This window comes from Colletotrichum navitas, assembly GCF_030913465.1.
Source record: "Colletotrichum navitas strain CBS 125086 chromosome Unknown LY79scaffold_74, whole genome shotgun sequence".
Lineage (NCBI taxonomy): Eukaryota > Fungi > Ascomycota > Sordariomycetes > Glomerellales > Glomerellaceae > Colletotrichum > Colletotrichum navitas.
In genome coordinates this window covers 170,827-190,648 of record NW_026850620.1, presented here as the reverse complement: position 1 = coordinate 190,648, position 19,822 = coordinate 170,827, and the positions used below count along the sequence as shown (strand labels likewise).

Here is a 19,822-nt window from a genome sequence, read left to right as displayed (position 1 = left end):
CCCCCACGACACTAAAGTCTAGTAGTAAGTTCTCGCCCGGTGAAAGCTGCCCCAATCACTGATCGCCTGCCCGGGAACACCGCATGTATCCCTCGAAATGAACATGCCAACCCGGTGGGAGTCACGCATTCACACATAGCATTTCCGACTGAGACCTCGTTGTCACTGTCGCGAGCCAGATCGTGCAAATTAACATAATGCATGCTACAGTTCCCCCAAAAGCGACAAACCACATTGTCTCTTAGTTCCTTTTCATGGGCGGATTCTCGGCCTATTGGACCACTCCAAGTGCCCAGTCCAGAGGAACCCTGCATGTTTCCTTGCTCTAGCGACTAATACATCGTGGTGTTCGTCGAGTGCGTGCGGGGCAGCCCGCGTCAACCTGGCTCACACCATGCATACTGCATACATGGTTGTTCTAGCAAGTAGCCACGCAGTTGCTTGTGATTTGACCTATTTAAATCTCGACGTTCGCACCTTGAATGCCATACTAGGTCACCGACTACGATTCAACCTCTCACTCTCACTTCACTTTTTCTCGTCTATCATGTCTTCCGAGGCCTTCACCCTTTCAGCCCCTCCCGGTACAGACGTTTGGAAGAAGCCCCCTTCTCACAATGTCTACAATGGTAACATTGACCCAATGAGGCTTGCAGAAACATATAACTGCTAACGACCCCAGCCCCGACCAAGGCCGTTCCAACCAAGTCACTCAGTCAATTCAAATCCGCTCAGATCACCTTCTCTGCTGATTGGTCGGAGCAATACGACCAAGCGGGCCTGATTCTCACATTTGACTCTCTCTCCGGTCGTGAGCGAAGGTGGATCAAGACTGGTCTGGAGTATTACGACGGCACCCCACAGATCAGCACCGTATCCTGCCATACCTGGGCCGACTGGAGCATTGTCCCTCTCGCCGCTTTCGAAGATACCAAGTCCGTCACCGTCCTTGTCGAGAAGGCTCAGGACAACCTCGGCCTGAGTCTCTGGATATACTATGTGAACCCAGATGGCACCAAGGCGCCGATGCGTGAGGTTTGCTGGGTGTATGGAGACGACGACGCGTCAGGCAAGGACTGGAACTTGACGGTCGGTGCTCTGGTGGCCCGGCCAGAGAAGGATGCAAAGAGTGATCTTGAAGTCCATTTCAAGGACTTCGAGGTACAGTGGCAGTGATATACTTTATTGATGTTGTGGTGCTGTATTCATTTTGCGGTAACAGTTTCTCGAATCCGTCTAAGTCTCAATCTCTGTCTCAATCCACCAGAAGCCACTCTCTTGCCGTCCATTGCCTTCACCATCTTCAGAGTCAGTGATCTGTAAAACAGTTACAAGGCTTTTTCTGCTCATTTGACAATCATTTTGGGGTCAAGCGTTGCCTGAAGGGTCAATATTTGGTTGTCTTCTGGTTTCCTGCCTCTTGCGAGGCAGAAAATCAGGTCTTGTGAGTTGCATGACATAGCCATCTTCGGCTTATGATTCCCACGCCTGTGATTGCAGCTCTTCTTGAATCAAAATAATTCGAATTAAAAGCCCAGCTTCACTAGCACTCATTGCACGATACCTCAGCTAGAATTGCGATGCCTGTAAAATCAAGTATCATGCTCCGCTGGTTGAGGAAATCCTCAATGCAGTCCGCCACGTTGCTATTCCTGATAAGACTATTTAACATGGTAACGTACTCCCAAGCAGCAAAAGTGACGAAGTGAGGCACACATGTTTTTCTTCATCCCCTTGTGTCGGTATTGCCAAAAGGCAACTTCGATGGAGTTATGGTGGAAGTCGGCGGGGCTAGCGGAGGTCCTCGCATAGCTTTGTGTTGTGGTACCAGTTCCCGTGGCTTCTAACCTCGTTCCATTGTTGATTTCTCCCAACTCTGCTGCAGTGGTCCGCGGCTAGGGTGATGTGCGTTGGCGAGTTCCCGAGTTTGCTAGAATGGGAGCTTTGTCAGTCATAATGTTGCAGTATGAGTTGAAGTTTTCCCTTCTGAGTCTCTGGGTGCATCACTGAGTCTGAATTTCAATATCAGGGCCGGATGAAGGACCGTCTTGATGCCAGCCTCCCTCTAAGCTGCTCAAATGGGCTAAATTCATTCGGTCTTTAGCATCAGCATGTCACTTACTTCCCTTCTGAGCCTTGTGAGCTAAGTGTGTGATTGAGGAACTCGACTAGAGTACATGATCAACAGTCACAGCCCGGGAAATGGAGGCCATGCGTCTTCACAAGAATCCAGCGAGGCATATATGACAAGACAGTCAATGCTGATGAGGGAAGCCCCAAGAAAGCTGTTATCATTACGTTGGATATTCCGTTACGGTAAGTTATGCCGTCGTCTGGCGTCTTTGGCATAACATGTTAGTTCCGCATGCCGACGCGTTATTGTTCGTCCTAACCGAAATGTCCGCCTCAGTAGCCACTGATCCCTCAATCCAGGCTTCCAGGGCCGTAGTACGTTCCATCTGACCCTAACGGTGCGGTTGTCTCCTTTGGGACGTTAGGGTCTGATATTTGACCCTTCTCATGAAGTGTGTCATGCTGTTGTTGCGGCGTTGTCATGCTAGCGGGGACCATGTAAATAGGAGCACTAGAATTGCGCTGGCTGGTTTCAATGCAGGCTCTGACAAAGAGAATAAAGTGATTGAGCCTAGGAATCTTGTTAAGACTACGGTTGTGAAGCTCCAGAACCACAACATATATACTCACAGCAATAGGCAGGTGAACGCTAACGCGACGTACTCCTGCGTGGCAACGGACCAGTGGAAACTATAGACACTGAAGAGTGCCTCGCATACGACCCCAATCGCAAAGACCACACAGAAGATCAAGTGCAGCCCAACGTGCGCGCCAGGGTGGATTCCTTTCCTGCCTCCCCTCGCGCAGATGGTGATCAGCTCGGACACATCCCAAAGGATGGCGACAACACCCTTGTATACCAGTAAGTAAGTGGTCGGATGCGCTTCTCTATCGCTGAGGCATTGTAATTCCTTACTGGGATTCCACTGAACAATAGTAGGTAGGGGCTCGAATATCCTATAGTTACCAACTTGTTGAGTGTGATACCAATGACTATGGTACTGAAGGCGATGTTGCAGCCGCGGATAGCAATTTTGGCGATGTGCCATGGTCTGCTGTAGAGGTTTGTCTTCCGGTCACCATGGTTCTCGTACGGCACATAACCTTCTAGTCCATCGGGGTTGTTGTCTTGCGGCTTGCGGGGCATGGCGAGGGCGAACGAGTGAGCCAGGTAGTGTAAGTGGATACAGCACCGCAAGACTGTGTAGGCAGCCCACGAAGAGTGGGGACACGATTTCCAAACAAAAATAAAACAGGGAGGGAATAATTCGAGTATCGTTACTGCCACAGTTCACAGAGAAGCGAGAGAAGCAGCCAGGACTTCGGGTTGGGCGAAGGGGTTTTCATCTCATTTTATCGCACGACGACTGCGCCGCATGAGACAGGCATTCAGCGCGGTAGGAACCGCGTGCCAAATTAGTAGACGGCCCCTGGCCGAAATCAATTGGTACCGGAGGACATGGTCTCGCCATTGGCTGCCTAGAGAGAAAAGAGAGCAGGCAACATCGTCGATTGACCCCTTGAATTAGGTAGCTTGGAGGAGATATGTGAAGCCTTAGATTCAATTTTTCTCATCACTTGGCGCAACCCCCAACCGATTTATTCCCAACCACCAGAGTTCCAGATGCTTTGTTGCCGTTCAGGCCTTGGAAGGGGGGTTATGTTACATGTGCTACGTCAATAGATGAAGACAAATGGCTTATCTTTTGCACATCATAAAAATATATCGACGCTCATCAACTCGGGCTCCGCTCTTCCGCTACGACTAACAAGCAGCCAAAATCCAGGACACTGGCTCTGAATCACTTCCATGATGTGGCTCTTTGACATTTCGGGAAACGCATGCTCAGCAGCGGTCCGCCTGGCGAGGTCGAAATAAGGTATAAATTGTTCGCCCAACCTACGACCATAAGCCTACTCCCTCTGCAGCACTACCACCAAACCCATGATTCCCAACATCGCCGTCTTCAGCCAGGGGTATTCGGAGAGAAGGATCGTGACGTAACCGACAAAGGGGATGTATGCGACAACACTGCCAATGATGTCTTTCCGCACGAGGAAGTCCTGGCCCTTGGCGTACAACTACAGTATGGTTAGTGTGTTTTCTTCCAATCTTTCTTCAGAAAGGAGGCTAGTGTATACCTCCTCGTCGCTTCCTTGATTGTTGTCGCCTTTTGTCAAGAGCTTCGCTTCGGGACTGCAGAAAACGTCAGTTAGTTGCCCAGTATGAAGAGCAAGTTGGAAGGGAATAGGTATCATAGTACAGACCCTGCACCAAACTTCCGGACCACCCTGTGAACAATCGGAATGTTCTTTCCCTTGACTTCGTAGACGACGATCTCGCCGACTTCGGTTTCTTGGATAATGTTGCGGTTCCACAGGAAAAGGAGGTCTCCCCTTTGGAACGCAGGTTCCATTGAGCCACTGAGAACGACGACGATGGGACTGGGAGAATCAGAGACAATTGAAAGGCCCTTCCACATCTACATTGGCCGTCAGCAACGGGGTCATGCAGCACGAATGTATGCGGGAAAATGGGGTGGGACGAACCATAAAAGCCGTCGAGAGGATGAGCGCAAAGTTCAGCAGCTGCGACGCAGCTTGGCGCGGGTTGGCAAGACTTGACAACATGATGTCGGAAGTTCAGTCAAATGCGTACTACGGTTGCGGTTTGTGGTGGCGGCGGTGGTGGTGGTTCCGACAAGAGGTTGTGGTCGGATCGCGATGTTGGAAGCTGATTCGGGCGTCGAGTTTGGAGTTCTGGCCAGCAACGCAAGAGCTGCGCCAGCACAGGCCAACTAGCTGCTAGGTACTCTCTTGACGATCGGGAACGTGTCAACGGCAAAGAGAGGAGTACGTAGCTTTTCTTATCTTATCGCTCTTGGCAACGCGGTCGGTTGGACGTCGCGCACAGACCGTCTATCTTGCTGCTTCCCGTCGTCGCTCCATACCGTACCTACCTACTGCCTAAGTAGGTACCTAACTGCAGAAGCAATCATGGCGCAGCCTCAGGAGAGAAATCCGGATTGTTTATGCTGGATGTTGCGGATATGGATGTGTAGACGGCCAATGGCTTCTTCAAGCCGCGGGTTCTCCACCCCCGATCCAATCGTTCTGCAGGAGTCTAGAAAAGTTCAGACCATTCAGGCTACATCTCGCCGCGAAGGCATGGGGTTTCGATCCAGTCCAACTTAATCCATCCAAGGCCCGCAATGTAATATTTTTTGTGATGGCATTGTCGGAGGTGTGTTATATATAAATATATGTATATTCGACGGGGAAGTAGGGTTCAATGGAACTGGGCTCTTGCTCAGATTACTCTTCCTCGCCCAAACAGACATTCTGATGGCTGGCTTCCCTTTCGAGAGGTAGGCAAGTAGGCGGCTGGTTGTGTCTGTTGCCTACCTATATTCAGACTATGACTGAAGCACGCCTGCTTCTTGTCCGCCATCGTGGGAAGGCAAAGCCAGGACTATACCTCTAACGTGACGTTCCTTCCTTCAAAGATTGCCACCCAGCCTGCCTTCCTTTGGCGAGGGCCAAGATCAGAATATCAGTCATGGCTGGCCGAACTAAGCAAGAAGCAATGCTGCTTCTGAACAACTTCCATTTCCCTCGCCCTCCAAGTGCATAACCCACCTCCTGTTTTTCAACTTGACATCCCTTTCTCAGTCTCCTCCTTGGCCTCATTCTTGGTGTTTGCCGAGCAACAGCCTTCTCCACCAGACTTCGGGGTCCTTTACTCACATCGTCTTCTTTTACGTATTCAACGTTTCGACAGTCGCCTTCTATCTCTTGCTAATCAGTGTCAGCTATCCTGATGGATGCCTCCGTCACCACTCCCCTGCTCCACGGCCATGCCGATTTGGACGATGCCCATGGATTGCCAACACCCGCCTCATACGGCCAGATCCAAGATCATGCATGTTGCCTAGCCGCTGTTTCAGTGCGCTTCTGAGCTTGACTAACTTTTTCTCTAGCCTGCTTTTCTCCGAGCGTGCCATTCCCCCTGGCGATGTTTCCCTCAGAGCCTCTTGTGCTGGGTCCGAGGTGGTGTCGTTGCCTATCTGACTGCGGTCGGCGCCATGGTTATCGACTACAAGCTACGCCAAGAGTCGCCATACTCGAACTGGCGCGTTGTCTTTGATTTCTCCGTCGTCACCTTCTCGCTGCTCTTGGCCTACCACGCGCTGGTGCTGGTACGTCGACCAACCCCATCCCACTTGTCTGACAGCGCCATCTAGCTAACCTCGGTACTTGCTTTCAGGGCTGGACGTATACCCATCTTTACCATCCGCACATCGAGGAAACGCGCACTGGCTGGGAATACTGGGCGCTGAGGGTACTGTCGCTGCCCCATGACATGGCCAGCCTTCGCAAGCAGTTCTACTTCACCTTGTTCTACACCGTTACCACTGTTTTCACCTTCATGAATACTGTCATCTACTGGTTCGTGACACTGGCACATAACGACATGGGTACTGGCGAGCCACCTCAGCCTCAGCCATCTGGAGGCTCGGCCGTGTCATACATGATTGGGGACTCGCTGGGTTACGAATGGACTCGCTTGGAAGACGCTCACAATGACGGACCACATGAACCATGTAAGTCTTTTTGGTCCTGATGATGTTGAGCAACCTGACAAGCCCATGTTAGTCACAGAAATATTTGGCAAGGGCTGGTTCAGAGCTTTCGTCATTCTCAACCTGTTTGGCATCACATCCATCATCTCACTCTTTGAGATCTTCTACCTCAACAGCATCAGACGCCCCTGGGTGAGTGGTCTCAGACACGAATACAACGAGATTATGCTGACAATACTGAACCGACAGGCGGTCGGTGCACACACTTTGGGCGTCATCTTCTTCGCAGGCCTTTATCTCGGTTGGGCAGCCATCGGCAAGCTCGAGACTGGCGCCGATGCCTTCTACTGGCTGAACGAGAAGGAGGTCGGATCCCGTGAGGCCGTGGTGGCATCATCGATTGGCTTTGTCATTCTTGCTCCCATCAGTGTGTTCCCTGGTACCCTGTGACTTTGGACGCAACAATGCTGACTGGTTGTCTAGTGTACTCATTCATGTACGGTCTCGTGGGTATGCGCGAGAACATTGCCCGAGCTGCCCACACAAGACGGGTTGCCGCCGCTGCCGCGTTGGCGGACCAGTGAGGGAATTTCGGACCAGACGGATCATGTCGGAGATGAACGGAACATCTCTCGGGCGGTGTGGACGGCGGTAGCAGTCGGTTTCATCGGTCTTGGCCAAGTGCGGTGGCCAAGTACCTGGATAGATGCCTCAGATTGTAGGAGCGATAAGGCACGCATCGGGCTGGAGTCGATGAGGGTACCGCTCGAGGCGGTGGAGTGAGGATACGTGGGAGAGTGAACATACGATTACCGAAATAGCCTAGAACATTATGACTTCCAACACGCAACTCCTATTGCTGAACCGAGGCACCATCATGGTGGGACAGACACACGGTGATTGCTGGAAAGGGAAGCCCACGACTAAGGACGCCAGGTAATGGCATCATTGAAGATGACGGGACGGGGCGCGAGGGAACCACAATCAAAAGGGGGGCAAGGAGCGGTGTTGAGGCGGTGATGCAGGTCACTGGGCTTGCCGACCGTGAAGACTGGCGGAGAGCAAGGATTGGGGTGGGCGGGCGAGCAGGATGGGGTCTTGATGGCTCCTCCTGATTGGCGAGGGCGGTTTTGTGCCTGAATCTGCCCGACTAGCGGCATACGCCAATCTAGAGGGGCGCAGAAGTCGACGATATGGTTTTGTCCAAGGAGGGGTTTCAAGGATCTAGTGATCAGTTGGGAGGGGGGAAGGCAGAGTGTTGGGCCCAAATTCGTTTGAGAAGTGAAGGGCGGAGGAAGGGATGGGATGCCAAGGAGTTTGGAAGCTGAGGCCGAAAGCAAGCAACGGAATGCCTGACTGTCAGAGAGTCGCCGTCGTCTTCGTCGTAGTTCATGCGGCTTGAGGGAAGTTGGGATGGTTTAGGCTGTGACTAGTGAGACTATTGAGACCACGAGGTTCTCGCGTGTTCCGGCAGCGCTTAAGAAGCCAATGTGAAGGCGTCGATTTGAGGAAGGTTGAAGCCGACGCGCTCTCAGTCGTGGAAAGGGCAGTGAACAGAGAGGACCGACTGCGTCGTAAGGCATCTACGCACAAGTTCGGGTGTCGAGGTCTCGTGAGGTAGCGATGAGGTCCTGAGGCAGTGTCCAATCCCGAGTCTCTGGGGAGCCCTTGGGTCATGTATGCCAGAGGAAGACGAGGCGGCTGACGAAGAGAGCAAGCTGCAGCATCCCGAGCTTCCAGATGCTGCGAGGACGAACGTAGATGGCAACCATCTGGATCATGCCGACAGGACGAACTCACCAACCGGAACGGCAGCAGTTAAGCCGCCGATGAGTTGGCAGCCTGGCCCAAATTGACCGGGTACCTGATCAAACACGAGTGTTTGTCGGGCGCTCGCGGTATCAGTACTCGGCATGGGTCATCGGCCAATGATAGCTACCTTGGAGCTAGCTGTCCGTCTGTCGACCGCCCCTTCTCGCGACTTCTCCACGCGTAAATGAGGGGGTGTTTCTGAGATGCCGCAGGCGAGGCCTGAGGCGTCAATGAGGAAAATGAGGAGGGCAGCTTCCGCGCAATTCAGCGAGCCCCGCGTTGCGACGACCTCACGTGTGCGACTGGCGATAACCCATGCGATGATGGTGAGGTGTCTTGCGGTCGAGGTGCTTGGGCCGCCATTCCCGACGGTCTCCCCTCCCCTCCCCTCCCCTTCCTTTTTTGGCGGCTAGGTATGAAAAAGGTACATGTGAGATGTACCTTTACTGCCAACGCACCGGAATCCATCTCGGGGGTCGGAGGAGGGACGGAAGGGGGGGAGGTCTGATCTGGCCCCAGGAGGCAGGACCGGTGACGGTTCAGGGGCCGTCAGGTCGCCTCCACTTGGTACCGATACCTGCTGGGCCTGCGGGTGATGGTTGGTCCGTTACTCTGTCCGGGTGGTGTTTTTAGTGTTGAGGCCAACGGGAATTGAGCGCGCGTTAGCGGCTGGACCCCCCCGGTTGGAGGGGAGGCGCTTGCGGTTGGCGGGTAAGGGCAATCCGGTACGTACCCATCTTCGAATGTACAGGAAGGTAAGTTAGGTACCTGGTTAGGTAGGAGGTAGGTGCCATAGTAACATGTCACTTTTGTACACAGTCGCATCGCCCACACAGCCGAGTTGACTTGGATCGAATCGGGGGTGGTCCTTCCTCAATCAAGTCCTCAGTCCCTCACTTGATGTACCGCCTGGTGAAGTCACCGACATTCCATTCTGGTAGGCGTTAGGCGGCGATGCCTGCCTGGGCACTTCCATCCATCTTCTGCTGTTGCCTGTGGGCTTTCCCGCCAAACAGCGTTCACGGCCGCTCAGAACCGTACACGTACCTTGGGCTACTGTGCCTCTGTCCTATCATGGCACGCCTGGGCACCCCCCTCCCCCCCTTCCCCCCAAAAAAGTGCGGCGGTTGGGCTGGCAGCAACCAATGACACGCCTCCGAAGAAGAGGTGAAGAGTCGGGGAGGCGGGCAAAACATCACCAACTTCGCGGGACCCTATAAATATGAAGGGCCCCCCTCCGCATCCACCCCTCTTCTCTCCTGTTCCCCCTTCCCCCCCTTCACTCACAACCAAAAAAGGGTCGCAAAGTTGCAGTTGGGAATATCTCCTTGGGTCGTTCGTTACTGAATAACTTCTCCATAGGAGGCATCTCTCACCCCGGACCCCCAGTCAATCTTTTTTGTGTGTCACTCGTCCCTCACTTTCTCTCACTCTCTCTCTCCCCCGTCTCCCCCCCTCCTCCTACTCCTCCTACTTCGTCATTCCCCCTTCTCCCCTATTCGCTCTTTTCGTCAGTCTCTACAAGTCTTCTTATCTCAGAGATAAAGGCATATAAGGACCCTGGGCAACGCGCCCTCTATCGATCCAGGTTTCCTGTCTTCACTCTCATCGTCCCCATTCGAGTTCACATTCCTTAACCACAACAACGTATATAACACAACTTCTTCAGATCCCACCTTCCCTACCACAACCGACCGCCGTCATGTCGTTGTTCAAGCGCACGTTCAGGTCGCAAGACCCCAACGTCCGCGTCGACAAGACGTCGAGGCTGAAGAAGTCGAGCTCGATCCGGGATCCCCAGAAGCTATCGAAAATGCAACAGTCCACAACGGATAACAGGCCCGCCATGGCCCCGCCAGCAGTCCCCGCGCCGCACCCGTCGAAGTCGGCCAAGGCGCCCAATAAGTCCGTGGCCCCCTCGCCCATCGTCACCCTGACCGTCGGCCGAGAGGGCCGGCTGTTTGCCGCTCACGAGGACGTCCTCTTCCAGTCGTCCTTCTTCGAGGCCGCCTGTCGAGGCCAGTTCTTTGAGTCGCAGAGCAAGAGGATTGCCCTCCCCGACGAAGAACCCGAGATCTTCTCCTCCGTCCTCGAGTATCTCTACAAGGGCGACTACTACCCTCGCCTCATGCATAACAGGCACCGCAACTCTTGGGAGCTCGAGGACGCCGTCAGAGGAACTCCCCAATCTTCCCCCAACCCCGCCGAACACCACAGAGGTGGCCGCGCAGCTGCCATGCCGCCCACGCCCACAACGACAAGCACCCCGAGTGAGGCGACAATATACGTCGCGGCCTGTGAGCAACATATCCTCCGTGACACCGTCATCTACTGTGCCGCGGAGCGATACGGGCTCGAGGAGCTCAAACGCTTGGCTCTGCGCAAGCAGGGCCTGCAGACCGGCATCGACGTCGGCACCATCTTGCGCTCCGCCCAATACGCCTATGCTCACACCCCCGACTCGGATTCGCGGCTGCGCGCTCACTACCTTGCCCTGATCATTCGGTGTCGTAAGACATTTAAGAGGAGCGGAACCATGCAGACCGAGATGGAGCAAGGTGGCAGCAAGCTTTTTTTCGACCTGTTCGTGGCCATGTGCAACCACCTAGACGACGTGATCGACCACAGCAACGCGCGAACACCCAAGACCGTCTGAGGGGTTTTGTTTAGACCCTGATTGTTGGCTTCGAGTTGACTTGAACCAGCTGTCAAAAAACACATGTGCAATTACAAAGCGAGCATGGTATCACCACGGCGTTAAACCACGAACTGTTTTTTTTTCTTGTATCATTTGGTCTTTTTGGTCTTCCGGGATTGCATCACGATGGAAAGGAGGCTGTCTCAGAAGTGCGGTCCCAAGGAGGTCTGATTTCATGTTTTGACGGAGCGTCACTTTCTCCCCTCTCTCCCACACCAGATTGGAAGAAAAACTATTTGGGAGCTGTCTTTTCTTTCTTGGAAAACCCATCTCCACTTCTCATCGAGGTTGGCCGAATACCCTTCTGGTGGTTTTAACGGAGTTCGAGAGGACTAATACCCACCGCACACGAACAATCCTCCCCGCTCTTCTTTTTACACTCTCCCCTATCTTCAGCAAACCCCGAGCCAAGACGATTCCCGACACAGGACTACAGCACGCGGGCCTTGGTGATTTTGTTTCTCCCCGCATCGCTGGCGTTCTACCCTCTGGGACTTGACTAGTACCCGCTCCGCGTTCACTCGTAGGTGGTGGCGAAAGGAAGTCCAATGGCTCATCAGAGAGAAAAAGAGGACAGACGAAACGGGAATCTTGTTGCCTCTTTGATTTTTTTTTTCCACACAAAAACAAAACGACAATAAAAAAAAGACACCACCCCCAGCACCAAGCTTGGGTTATCGGGGCAACTCCGCTCGATCTGCTTGGGATCGACACGACCCACGGGGGTGGCGCAACTCTTCACAACTCTCATCTCCCCATCGGAAAGGAACCTGGCGTTTTCATTCGGTATTAGACATACCTGGGGGCACACATCAGCATGGTGCCAGCAACCATACAGATTGTGTGTTTTTCTGACATTGTCTTTCTCCTTGATGTACGGATGTCGAGAGGCAACACGGCCCTCGACTCCAGGGTAGGCCGAGAATATAGAAAGGGGGGGGCAAATCTTGTACAATCCACGGCGTCCAAGGAACCACAGGCTTGGACGCTGTGCCCTCTCTTTCTCTCTTGGCTCGCTACGCCAAACCTACACCAACACACACAACAACAAAAAAACGGAACATCTCCCACACAATAAACAGAACATGCCAGGATGGACAACTTTCACACATGTTTTGAGAATCTCATTTCGTAACCTGGGTGATTGACTCTTTTTGGAGGAACGGTACGCGCGGTCTGCATCGGTTTCTGCTTTGCGACATAGCTGGCGATGGATAGATATCTTGATGATCTACTTCGTCGGGGCTCTCCCTAGTGGACTGGCCCTCGACCGGCTTGAGCCCTCGTTAGAGCGAGGTAATGAGAAAATCGGCCACCTCATGCTTGTTTACCCATTCTCCTGTGTGATTATGCGCATGTTTTTAAAGTGGCGTGATGGGCCCTACTGAGCTCTTTCCCGGAGAGCAGTTGACTGACCAGTGAAGAAGTATTCGGCACCTCTATCTCCTCTGTTCCTATCAGACAGCTTGCCTGCTCCCCGTTCCTTGCTCCTGGTAATAAGGCAGCGTCCGTCCGAACAGGGGCGCCGATCCCCGTGCAACGAACTATGTAAGACGCCAACCCAGGATACAATGACTCTATCGATGCGGGCAAAACATCACAAGTCAGTCAGTCATTATTTTAGTACACAGGCGCGGCCTCAACTTTTTACTTGCGATAGATGGGCGTCGGTAGCACAGGTGTCCCCCATCGATGTGGTATCAACCGGGCTCGCTGTACCAATGAGCCTCCCTACGTGAGCGGCGCACGACATGGGACGCAGCCGACACAAGGTTGTACATCTGAGATGCCATACGGCGCACCTGTGTGATTGACAGATGCAGCTCGCCCTGGTTGGCAAGCGGGCGCCTCAAATCGCTTTACGGAACCCGAGTCCAAATTCAGCATTGCATGTCTCCACAAAGGACGCAACCATCATTTGTGTTCTTTCTTTCGGTGCACATTGGCACTGACAGGTTCAGGAGGTGTTTCGAATAACTGTAACTCTGAGCGAGAGATCGAGGGCGCGCCGCAGTCCATGCAATGCAGCACCCCGAGTTGACCGTGTTGACTGAGCACGCACAGCAGAGCCCGTTTCGTTCACTCGGCAGGCGCGCCCACTCGCTCGCTCGCTCGGCGCAGCCGGTGAGACATCTGCATGCACAGGGTGTAGTGCGGTGTAGAGATACAGGAGTTGGCCATACGCAGCGTGCCACAGGCAGCGACAGGTGATGATGCAGCTAAGGGATGGGGGCTTTCGTGTGGGATGAGACATGTGGAAGAAAGAAGGAGGGGAGAGGATGATGTGATATATAGACAAGAAGGGAGGGCGCACTCGGCACCGCTGCTCTCCCCGTTCCTTGCATATTGACATCAGCAAGTCCGCAGAATCCTCCCTCTCATCCACCGAGAGAGGTTTGGAGGAATTCGGCCAATATCGAGTTTTTACCCCTCCCACTCCGGGCACAAGTTTGATTCAACGACGGCCGCTCCAACCAGGCCTTGCTGTGCTGGTTTGTGTACCACCTCGCAAACTGGGTCAGCCTTTCAAGGCGTATCGTATCGCATTCGCAAGGCAAGGGTGAGTTTGCCGTTTTTCCATCGGTTCCATGGGTTGGTTGGCTTTCCTCAGGCGTCGTTTCCTGCGCGAACGGCTGGGGCGTTTTCCGGAAGGCGCCCCCCCCCTTCTCTCTCTCCCTCTCTCTGCGTATCTTCGCTTCGCCGGTGCCTGCCGCATGGTATCGACCCAAGCTTCTCTGGCTTCCTGTCGTTCGGTTTTGTTTGTTTGTTGTTCCGATCCTTTTCCTCTTATTCTTGGTCGACTCCAGAACCCAAACCCCCTCCCCCGGTTCGGGTGCTGCTTCCCGTCCCTTGTCCCACTTATAGGCATCCGCACTGAGCCGAAAAAGAGGGTCCACAGCCCTGCGGATTGGGATTGGTCAATGGCTCGGATGGGTAATATGAATGTGTGCTTGGGCTGCCGTCAAGAAAGTGGTATTTTATTGTTGCCCCCTTGGCTGTTTATTTCCGATGGCCACGGGGACGGCCTGCAGCGTGGTCCGAGCTGACGCGTGCGTGTGCGTGTGTGTGTTGTGCAGAATCTCCATCTCGTCGGCAGCAACAACAACAACAACAACAACAACAACACAGACGAACAGATAGACAGACAGGCTCTGCAGCCTACAGGGCGGCATCGCATCGACGCCGAAGGTTCAACGGGCCTTGGCATCTTTGCCAGAACACAGGCTTCACGTGACTCCTGTTTCGAGACCCGCTATTTCTAGTCCCGTGGATCTGGATTGAGATTTGCAACCAGAGAGAAACTGGTGCCTTTGTTTTTCAAAGTCCCCCTTCCCCCTCCCCTTTCCTTTCTCATGTGATGGGTTTTCCTTTTTCCTTGTTTTTTCTTCTCTCGTTGTTTACTGTGTTTCCCGGTTCCTGTGGGGCCTGGTTGTGTTTCTTCTCGTCTCTCCTCTTTTAGGGTTGGTCGGCCTTTCATCAGCATTTCATCTCCCCCGGGCTGCCAGCCTGCCAACCCAAAGTTGAACGGCTACTACGTAGGTAGTGTATCCGTACCTATGGTAGTACTGCGCGCCGTCGGGGACACGGACCTCCTTACCCCCACCTTCCTTTTCCCGGCATCATTCAATCAACCTTCGTCATACAGGCAGGTAGGGAGGTATTTTCTCGTCTCTCATTTCCTGCCCTATCCCATCCGGGCCATTCTATTCGTACAAGGCACCCTACCTACCTACCTACCTATGCCATGCAATCTCATGCCACCCCTGCTCTGCACCCGAGCCCCTTGTCCTCTTCCATTCCCCTGGGCTCAGTTAATCTTCTTTGCATCCACCCACAGACGTTCTGATCCATTGATCCTTCCCTTCTTCTTTTTTGCTTTGACGGCCTTGTGTGATGTACACGCACGCAGGCATTACGCTTGTATCTCTCATTACGCTTCTTACTACCTACTATCCCTGGCTGATGTTGTCCTGTCTCACGCAACCCTTTTCTTCAATGCAACTACCTAAGCACCACCTACTATGCATGGTAGGAACATGACTTGAAACAGCGCAGAGAGGGGAGGGTGGGATCGGTAATGAATACCATTCTGATGGGCTAATCAAACCGGTTTACAAGACAGACACACACACACGAATAGATAGATAGGGTATCCGTACGACGTCTAGATATACATCTTGTCCTGTCGCCAGCCACCAAATGCAGCAACATCAACATCAACATCAGCAAGCACTATTTACCTTCCGGTGAGACGAAGGCGCGCCCGGGCCATTGATAATCTCCGTTGGGCCACGTTTGCGGCCATTCACGCGAGCTAGCTGGCTCCCCTTTGGCTGGTTCAGCCCGATTGACGACGCCACGTACACAGCTCTCCCCAATTCCCGAGTCCCGTGCCTTGTGCCGTTGAGGCCGTCGTTCCCAACGTCCATGCGACGCTGGGTCTTTCTTGGTTGCGCTTATCCGCAGCTTCCATAACAATTTCCTTCCTTCTTTTCCCCATCCGACCTCCCATTCCCCCCTTCCTCCACATCTCCTTTCGGCCAGACCCTCCCTCCATCCAGTCCATCCCTAATTCAGCGAAAGCCAAAAGGAAGGAAATAACCCCCCTAAAGATTCCGGTTCCTCCTGTCTGTCAGTCACTCGAAACAAGAAAGACCCGAGCAACTTGAGTGTGCCACATACGCACTTGCACACACACACACAAGCGCGCGCGCGCACCCAGACAACTCCTTACCTCTCTCCCTTCTTTGCCGTTTGACCCAGCGCAACGGAGACACCAAACAACAGGAAAAGGCCGCATCGCATGCCTTTCCCTTTGCCCAAACAAGAGAAACAGAAAGCACGGCCCCTGCCCCCCTTCCCATGAGGTCCGGACTATCTCGGTCGATCAACGCGCGCAGTCGAGACAAGTCGAGACAATTTGCCGAGGATACGCTCCGCTTCTCTCTGCCTGCAGCTGCAGCCACGCATTGCATACGAGCCCGCCAAAACCCATATCTTCCTTCCCTTATACCCTTCGCCTGGACGGCTTCCGCACTGCTGACTCCCGGTACCTTGCAGCTACCTCGCTCTTGCGACGCCGCTGCCGCTGCAATTGCTACTGGTGTCATCCTGAACATCTCCCAGCCCCGCCAACCTTGCTGCTCCTGGACACGACGCCCGACACTTGACGCTAGATGCTGGGCGCGCCCTCGCCTTCGTCGCTCCTACATCACCTAGCCTCCCTTCCCTCGTGGGTCAGCGCTCCTTTCACTCCCCCCCCCCCCCCCCCCCCCCCCCCCACCCCCTTTCGCACGTCCAATCCGTCACACCACGTCCCTGCATCAACCTTGCATTTGGTTGTGACTTGGCTCTTTTGCCGCCCGGTGCTGGCGGACGGACGTCAATTGCAACTTGCGACCGATTCCAGAAGCAACAACGCCTGCCTTGCTACGCGTGGTGCATTTGCATCGAGCATCCCGATCCGAGCACTGTAAGGGAGGGAGGGGTCCGCGGTCGCCCCTAGTCCCCTGGCCTAGCAGTTCCCAGTCGCTCCTGTCACGTTCATCCTCTCCCGGGCCCTCTCCTCGACCTTGCTTGTATGTACAGAGTACTATCTCTGTACACGACTACCCATTCGCCGGCTCACTCCATCGCTGACACTCGGTCCTGCAGTGCACTTTCGTCTGCAGTTTGCACTCCTCGATTGCTGCTACCCGCCGCGCCAGTCCAGTTTGTCCAGCAACCGTGCCGTGCCCTCTCTCCTGAATCCTGAAGCTGGCCCCTGTGCCATCCTGCAGCCCGCGCGTCGTCTGCAGGTCGATTCTCCGCCTCCCTCCTTTTTTTCTGTGTGTGTTCCCTCTTCGGCCCCCCCCCTCGTCATCATGGACAACGACTATGATTCCGCACCAATACCCCCCATCCCCCACCGCTATCGAAACCTCCAAACTCCCGAACCTCATCCACATCGGCGTCTACATTCATCTTCGTCCCGACGCTCCGCCGAAGCTGTTCCCGGTTCGCCCGAGGTCATCTCTTCCTTAATCACCAGCCTTTCCGTCATATCTGAACCGGCCGACCAGCACTTCGAGTACAGCGGACCGAGCTCTCCCCCTGCCGTATCCCCTCGCCAAGGCAGCTTTGGGGTCGACTACGGTGCCTACCAACCCTCGATTGAAAACCTCCGAACCAACGACGTTCCCTTTGACGAAATTCCCGCCGCCGCGCCTGTCATCAAGACCTCCAAGCCACCCTCTGGCCTGTCGCCTTTGACCGCTCCCAAATCCCCTACTCGCGACGCTTCTGGTGGTATCAAGTCCCTTCTACGGAGTGCTTCGCGACCCTCGTCAAAAGGTTCACTTGGATCGCGGGATGATGCCCACAGTATAGGCAATCTTTCGATAGAACGCGGTGCTGCGCCTACCCCCGAACTCAGGCGGCAAAGCTCGTTCGACAGCTGGGGCAGGAAGCAGGGTAGAAGTCACAAGGGCTTGATGTACATGAGTTCCAAGGAGCGACTACGAGACAAGGAAGAAAAGAAGCGCCTAAGCATTGGCGAACGTAGTTCCAGCAGCTTCACAGCGGCAACCCTTCGGCCAGACCCCTTCCTCGCCGAGACACCCATCCGGGAAGAGGCCACTTACAGCCCGGAATCGCCCACGCGAGAACGCCCCCGCAGGCACGGCATGGCGAGCCCGACCCCGACCTTGGATCCAGATACCAGTCCCAGGCACATACCCGCCCGCGATTCGTCCCTTTCCAAGACCGGGTCCAACGCGAAGAGAGGATCGGTGAGGTCCTCTAGATCCAAGAGAGAGAGCGTCAACAGCAACGACGTTATATTCGAGGCAGAGGAGCAGAAATCGACGAGCAAGTCATCGCGGCCGAAACACATGCCTCGCCACGCGTCGGAAAATGATTTGGTCAGCGCCTCGGCCGGTACGCCTTTCAGGTCTTTTAGCCGCCCACTGTTCCAGGGTAGATACACCGAAGATTTGCGTGCAACAACGGGACCGTTGGTTGAGGAGGATATCGAGGATGGCGCGCCATTCCCCGCTGTTGCTCAGGGTCGTCGTCGCGATGAACTGGTTGCTGACCGAAGCAGACGAAAATCAGCACGCGATCCACCGGACGCAGGCGAGGGCATCAAGATGAAGCGCAGCAGTTCCAGGCTAAAACGGCTCTCGCAGCCGTTGAGCCCCAAGGGAGAAGAGCCGGCTGGTACACACAGCTCGGCTGCATCACCAGACACTCGCAACAGCATGCCCACCGGGTACGAGCGCCCACGCAGTGCAGACTCTATCGACGACGCCGTTGAGTCGTACTTGTGCTCGCCCCGTCTATCGCAAAAAATACGGCACCCACAGACCGGCCGAGTCATTTCCTTTTCCGAAGTGGGAGACGCCGACGGCTCTGCTGTCTTTTGCTGCGTAGGCATGGGGTTGACGAGATATATCACGGGATTCTATGACGAGCTCGCACTGACGCTCAAGTTGCGCCTCATCACCCCTGACAGGCCCGGCGTGGGCGACAGCGAACCGTACGCTGATGGAACCGCGACGCCTCTCAGCTGGCCCGACGACGTCTACGCCATTTGCCAGGCTCTGAAGATTACCAAGTTTTCTATTCTTGCTCACTCCGCCGGCGCCATCTACGCGCTGGCAACTGCTCTACGCATGCCCCAGCACATCCGTGGTAAGATCCATTTGCTCGCGCCGTGGATCCCGCCCTCGCAGATGAACGTGTTCGGCACTTCGCAGGCGCTCCCGCCGACCAATGCAATCCCGACCTCGCAACGGATATTACGAGCACTTCCCGCGACCTTCTTGAAGGCCGCCAACAGTTCTTTCATGTCGGCAACGAGCAGTTCCATCACCAGTTCGCTGCCCAAGAACACCAGACGAAGCAAGCGCAAGTCCACGCCGGCGACGGGCCGAGACGCTCACCCCGACAAGGAAAACATGGGCATGTATGACCGCGCTAGCCCGACCGAAGATGCCTCGGGGAGGCCGACGCCGACAGCAATGGAGAACATGGATAGGGTTCGGCCGGACGGCGCGGCCTCAGCGCAGGAGCACTATAGCGCTAATGCGCAGATCCTGACAGCCGCGTCAGATGCGATGGTGGACAAGGAGCGCCAGTCCATCTACGACACCAGGCTGACACATGCCATCTGGGAGCTGGCGACAACAAATGCTAACCCTGCTGTCGACTTGCTGGTTTGCTTGGAACGCAGACATACCATTGGTTTCCGATACGTTGACATTACGCGGCCTGTCGTGATCCATCACGGCAGCCGTGACACGCGCGTGCCAGTTGATAACGTCAAGTGGCTCGGGAAGACGATGAAGCGGTGCGAAGTCCGCATTCTCGAAGGCGAAAGTCACGGTCTAATGGCCAGTGCCAGCGTCATGGGTGCCGTGCTCTTGGAGATTAGCAAGGAATGGGATGACTGGCTGCGTGCCACGAAGAGGGACGACCGCGGGCGGAAAACTGGCACGCGGTAATGGGAAGATGCATCCTTTGCAGTGGTTGTTGGTAATTAGCGGCGATTCGAATATTCTTGGCGGTCCATTTTTTCGGCAATCCCCCCCCCCCCCCCCTTTTTTTTTTCCTTTTTTTTTTTTTTTCCTGCCTGAATGATCTTTACCCATTCACGGTTTGACCTGCGCCTTGG

General features: G+C 54.5%; 9 protein-coding genes across 9 annotated transcripts; 6 read left to right on the top strand and 3 right to left on the bottom strand.

The window, feature by feature from the left end:
• Positions 1-547: 547 nt before the first annotated feature.
• Positions 548-1,176, top strand: LY79DRAFT_523754 (uncharacterized protein; the record flags this gene model as incomplete). Its single annotated transcript, XM_060555569.1, has 2 exons — positions 548-629; positions 683-1,176. 2 exons carry the CDS (start codon positions 548-550, stop codon positions 1,174-1,176), a joined length of 576 nt encoding a protein of 191 aa, XP_060410070.1.
• Positions 1,177-2,138: 962 nt separating this feature from the next.
• LY79DRAFT_565898 (uncharacterized protein) lies at positions 2,139-3,373 on the bottom strand. Its single transcript, XM_060558772.1, has 3 exons — positions 2,990-3,373; positions 2,704-2,924; positions 2,139-2,644 (listed from the first exon to the last, which is right to left on the bottom strand). The coding sequence occupies exons 1-3, from the start codon at positions 3,218-3,220 to the stop codon at positions 2,425-2,427; spliced, it is 672 nt and encodes a 223-aa protein (XP_060410069.1). The 5' UTR covers positions 3,221-3,373; the 3' UTR covers positions 2,139-2,424.
• Positions 3,374-3,626: 253 nt separating this feature from the next.
• LY79DRAFT_565895 (signal peptidase complex catalytic subunit SEC11) lies at positions 3,627-5,044 on the bottom strand. The gene is made up of 4 exons (XM_060558771.1): positions 4,624-5,044; positions 4,342-4,556; positions 4,216-4,270; positions 3,627-4,155 (listed from the first exon to the last, which is right to left on the bottom strand). The coding sequence occupies exons 1-4, from the start codon at positions 4,702-4,704 to the stop codon at positions 3,988-3,990; spliced, it is 519 nt and encodes a 172-aa protein (XP_060410068.1). The 5' UTR covers positions 4,705-5,044; the 3' UTR covers positions 3,627-3,987.
• A 366-nt stretch (positions 5,045-5,410) lies between these two features.
• LY79DRAFT_695336 (uncharacterized protein) lies at positions 5,411-7,240 on the top strand (the record flags this gene model as incomplete). Its single annotated transcript, XM_060564815.1, has 6 exons — positions 5,411-6,013; positions 6,054-6,272; positions 6,341-6,677; positions 6,730-6,848; positions 6,906-7,083; positions 7,140-7,240. The coding sequence occupies exons 1-6, from the start codon at positions 5,894-5,896 to the stop codon at positions 7,238-7,240; spliced, it is 1,074 nt and encodes a 357-aa protein (XP_060410067.1). The 5' UTR covers positions 5,411-5,893.
• A 1,095-nt stretch (positions 7,241-8,335) lies between these two features.
• LY79DRAFT_672892 (uncharacterized protein) lies at positions 8,336-11,124 on the top strand (the record flags this gene model as incomplete). Its single annotated transcript, XM_060564106.1, has 2 exons — positions 8,336-8,413; positions 10,138-11,124. The coding sequence occupies 2 exons, from the start codon at positions 8,336-8,338 to the stop codon at positions 11,122-11,124; spliced, it is 1,065 nt and encodes a 354-aa protein (XP_060410066.1).
• Positions 11,125-13,636: 2,512 nt separating this feature from the next.
• On the top strand, positions 13,637-14,468 carry LY79DRAFT_365990 (uncharacterized protein). Its single transcript, XM_060552783.1, has one exon. The coding sequence runs from the start codon at positions 13,755-13,757 to the stop codon at positions 14,211-14,213; it is 459 nt and encodes a 152-aa protein (XP_060410065.1). The 5' UTR covers positions 13,637-13,754; the 3' UTR covers positions 14,214-14,468.
• On the top strand, positions 14,469-15,282 carry LY79DRAFT_365989 (uncharacterized protein). The gene has a single exon (XM_060552782.1). The coding sequence runs from the start codon at positions 14,724-14,726 to the stop codon at positions 15,174-15,176; it is 453 nt and encodes a 150-aa protein (XP_060410064.1). The 5' UTR covers positions 14,469-14,723; the 3' UTR covers positions 15,177-15,282.
• A 417-nt stretch (positions 15,283-15,699) lies between these two features.
• Positions 15,700-16,430, bottom strand: LY79DRAFT_365987 (uncharacterized protein). Its single transcript, XM_060552781.1, has one exon. The coding sequence runs from the start codon at positions 16,284-16,286 to the stop codon at positions 15,804-15,806; it is 483 nt and encodes a 160-aa protein (XP_060410063.1). The 5' UTR covers positions 16,287-16,430; the 3' UTR covers positions 15,700-15,803.
• Positions 16,431-16,869: 439 nt separating this feature from the next.
• Positions 16,870-19,769, top strand: LY79DRAFT_366073 (uncharacterized protein). The gene has a single exon (XM_060552784.1). It carries the CDS (start codon positions 17,031-17,033, stop codon positions 19,650-19,652), a length of 2,622 nt encoding a protein of 873 aa, XP_060410062.1. The 5' UTR covers positions 16,870-17,030; the 3' UTR covers positions 19,653-19,769.
• Positions 19,770-19,822: the final 53 nt, after the last annotated feature.

Coding starts and splice junctions, on each gene's coding strand:
- LY79DRAFT_565898 (XM_060558772.1), bottom strand. CDS start 3,220: ATGCCCCGCAAGCCGCAAGACAACAACCCCGATGGACTAGAAGGTTAT. Junction 2,925..2,989: donor TATTGTTCAGTGGAATCCCA/GTAAGGAATTAC, acceptor CTGGTATACAAG/GGTGTTGTCGCCATCCTTTG. Junction 2,645..2,703: donor GCGTTCACCTGCCTATTGCT/GTGAGTATATAT, acceptor CAAGATTCCTAG/GCTCAATCACTTTATTCTCT.
- LY79DRAFT_565895 (XM_060558771.1), bottom strand. CDS start 4,704: ATGTTGTCAAGTCTTGCCAACCCGCGCCAAGCTGCGTCGCAGCTGCTG. Junction 4,557..4,623: donor TCCTCTCGACGGCTTTTATG/GTTCGTCCCACC, acceptor CGGCCAATGTAG/ATGTGGAAGGGCCTTTCAAT. Junction 4,156..4,215: donor ATCAAGGAAGCGACGAGGAG/GTATACACTAGC, acceptor ACCATACTGTAG/TTGTACGCCAAGGGCCAGGA.
- LY79DRAFT_365990 (XM_060552783.1), top strand. CDS start 13,755: ATGGGTTGGTTGGCTTTCCTCAGGCGTCGTTTCCTGCGCGAACGGCTG.
- LY79DRAFT_365989 (XM_060552782.1), top strand. CDS start 14,724: ATGGTAGTACTGCGCGCCGTCGGGGACACGGACCTCCTTACCCCCACC.
- LY79DRAFT_365987 (XM_060552781.1), bottom strand. CDS start 16,286: ATGTTCAGGATGACACCAGTAGCAATTGCAGCGGCAGCGGCGTCGCAA.
- LY79DRAFT_366073 (XM_060552784.1), top strand. CDS start 17,031: ATGGACAACGACTATGATTCCGCACCAATACCCCCCATCCCCCACCGC.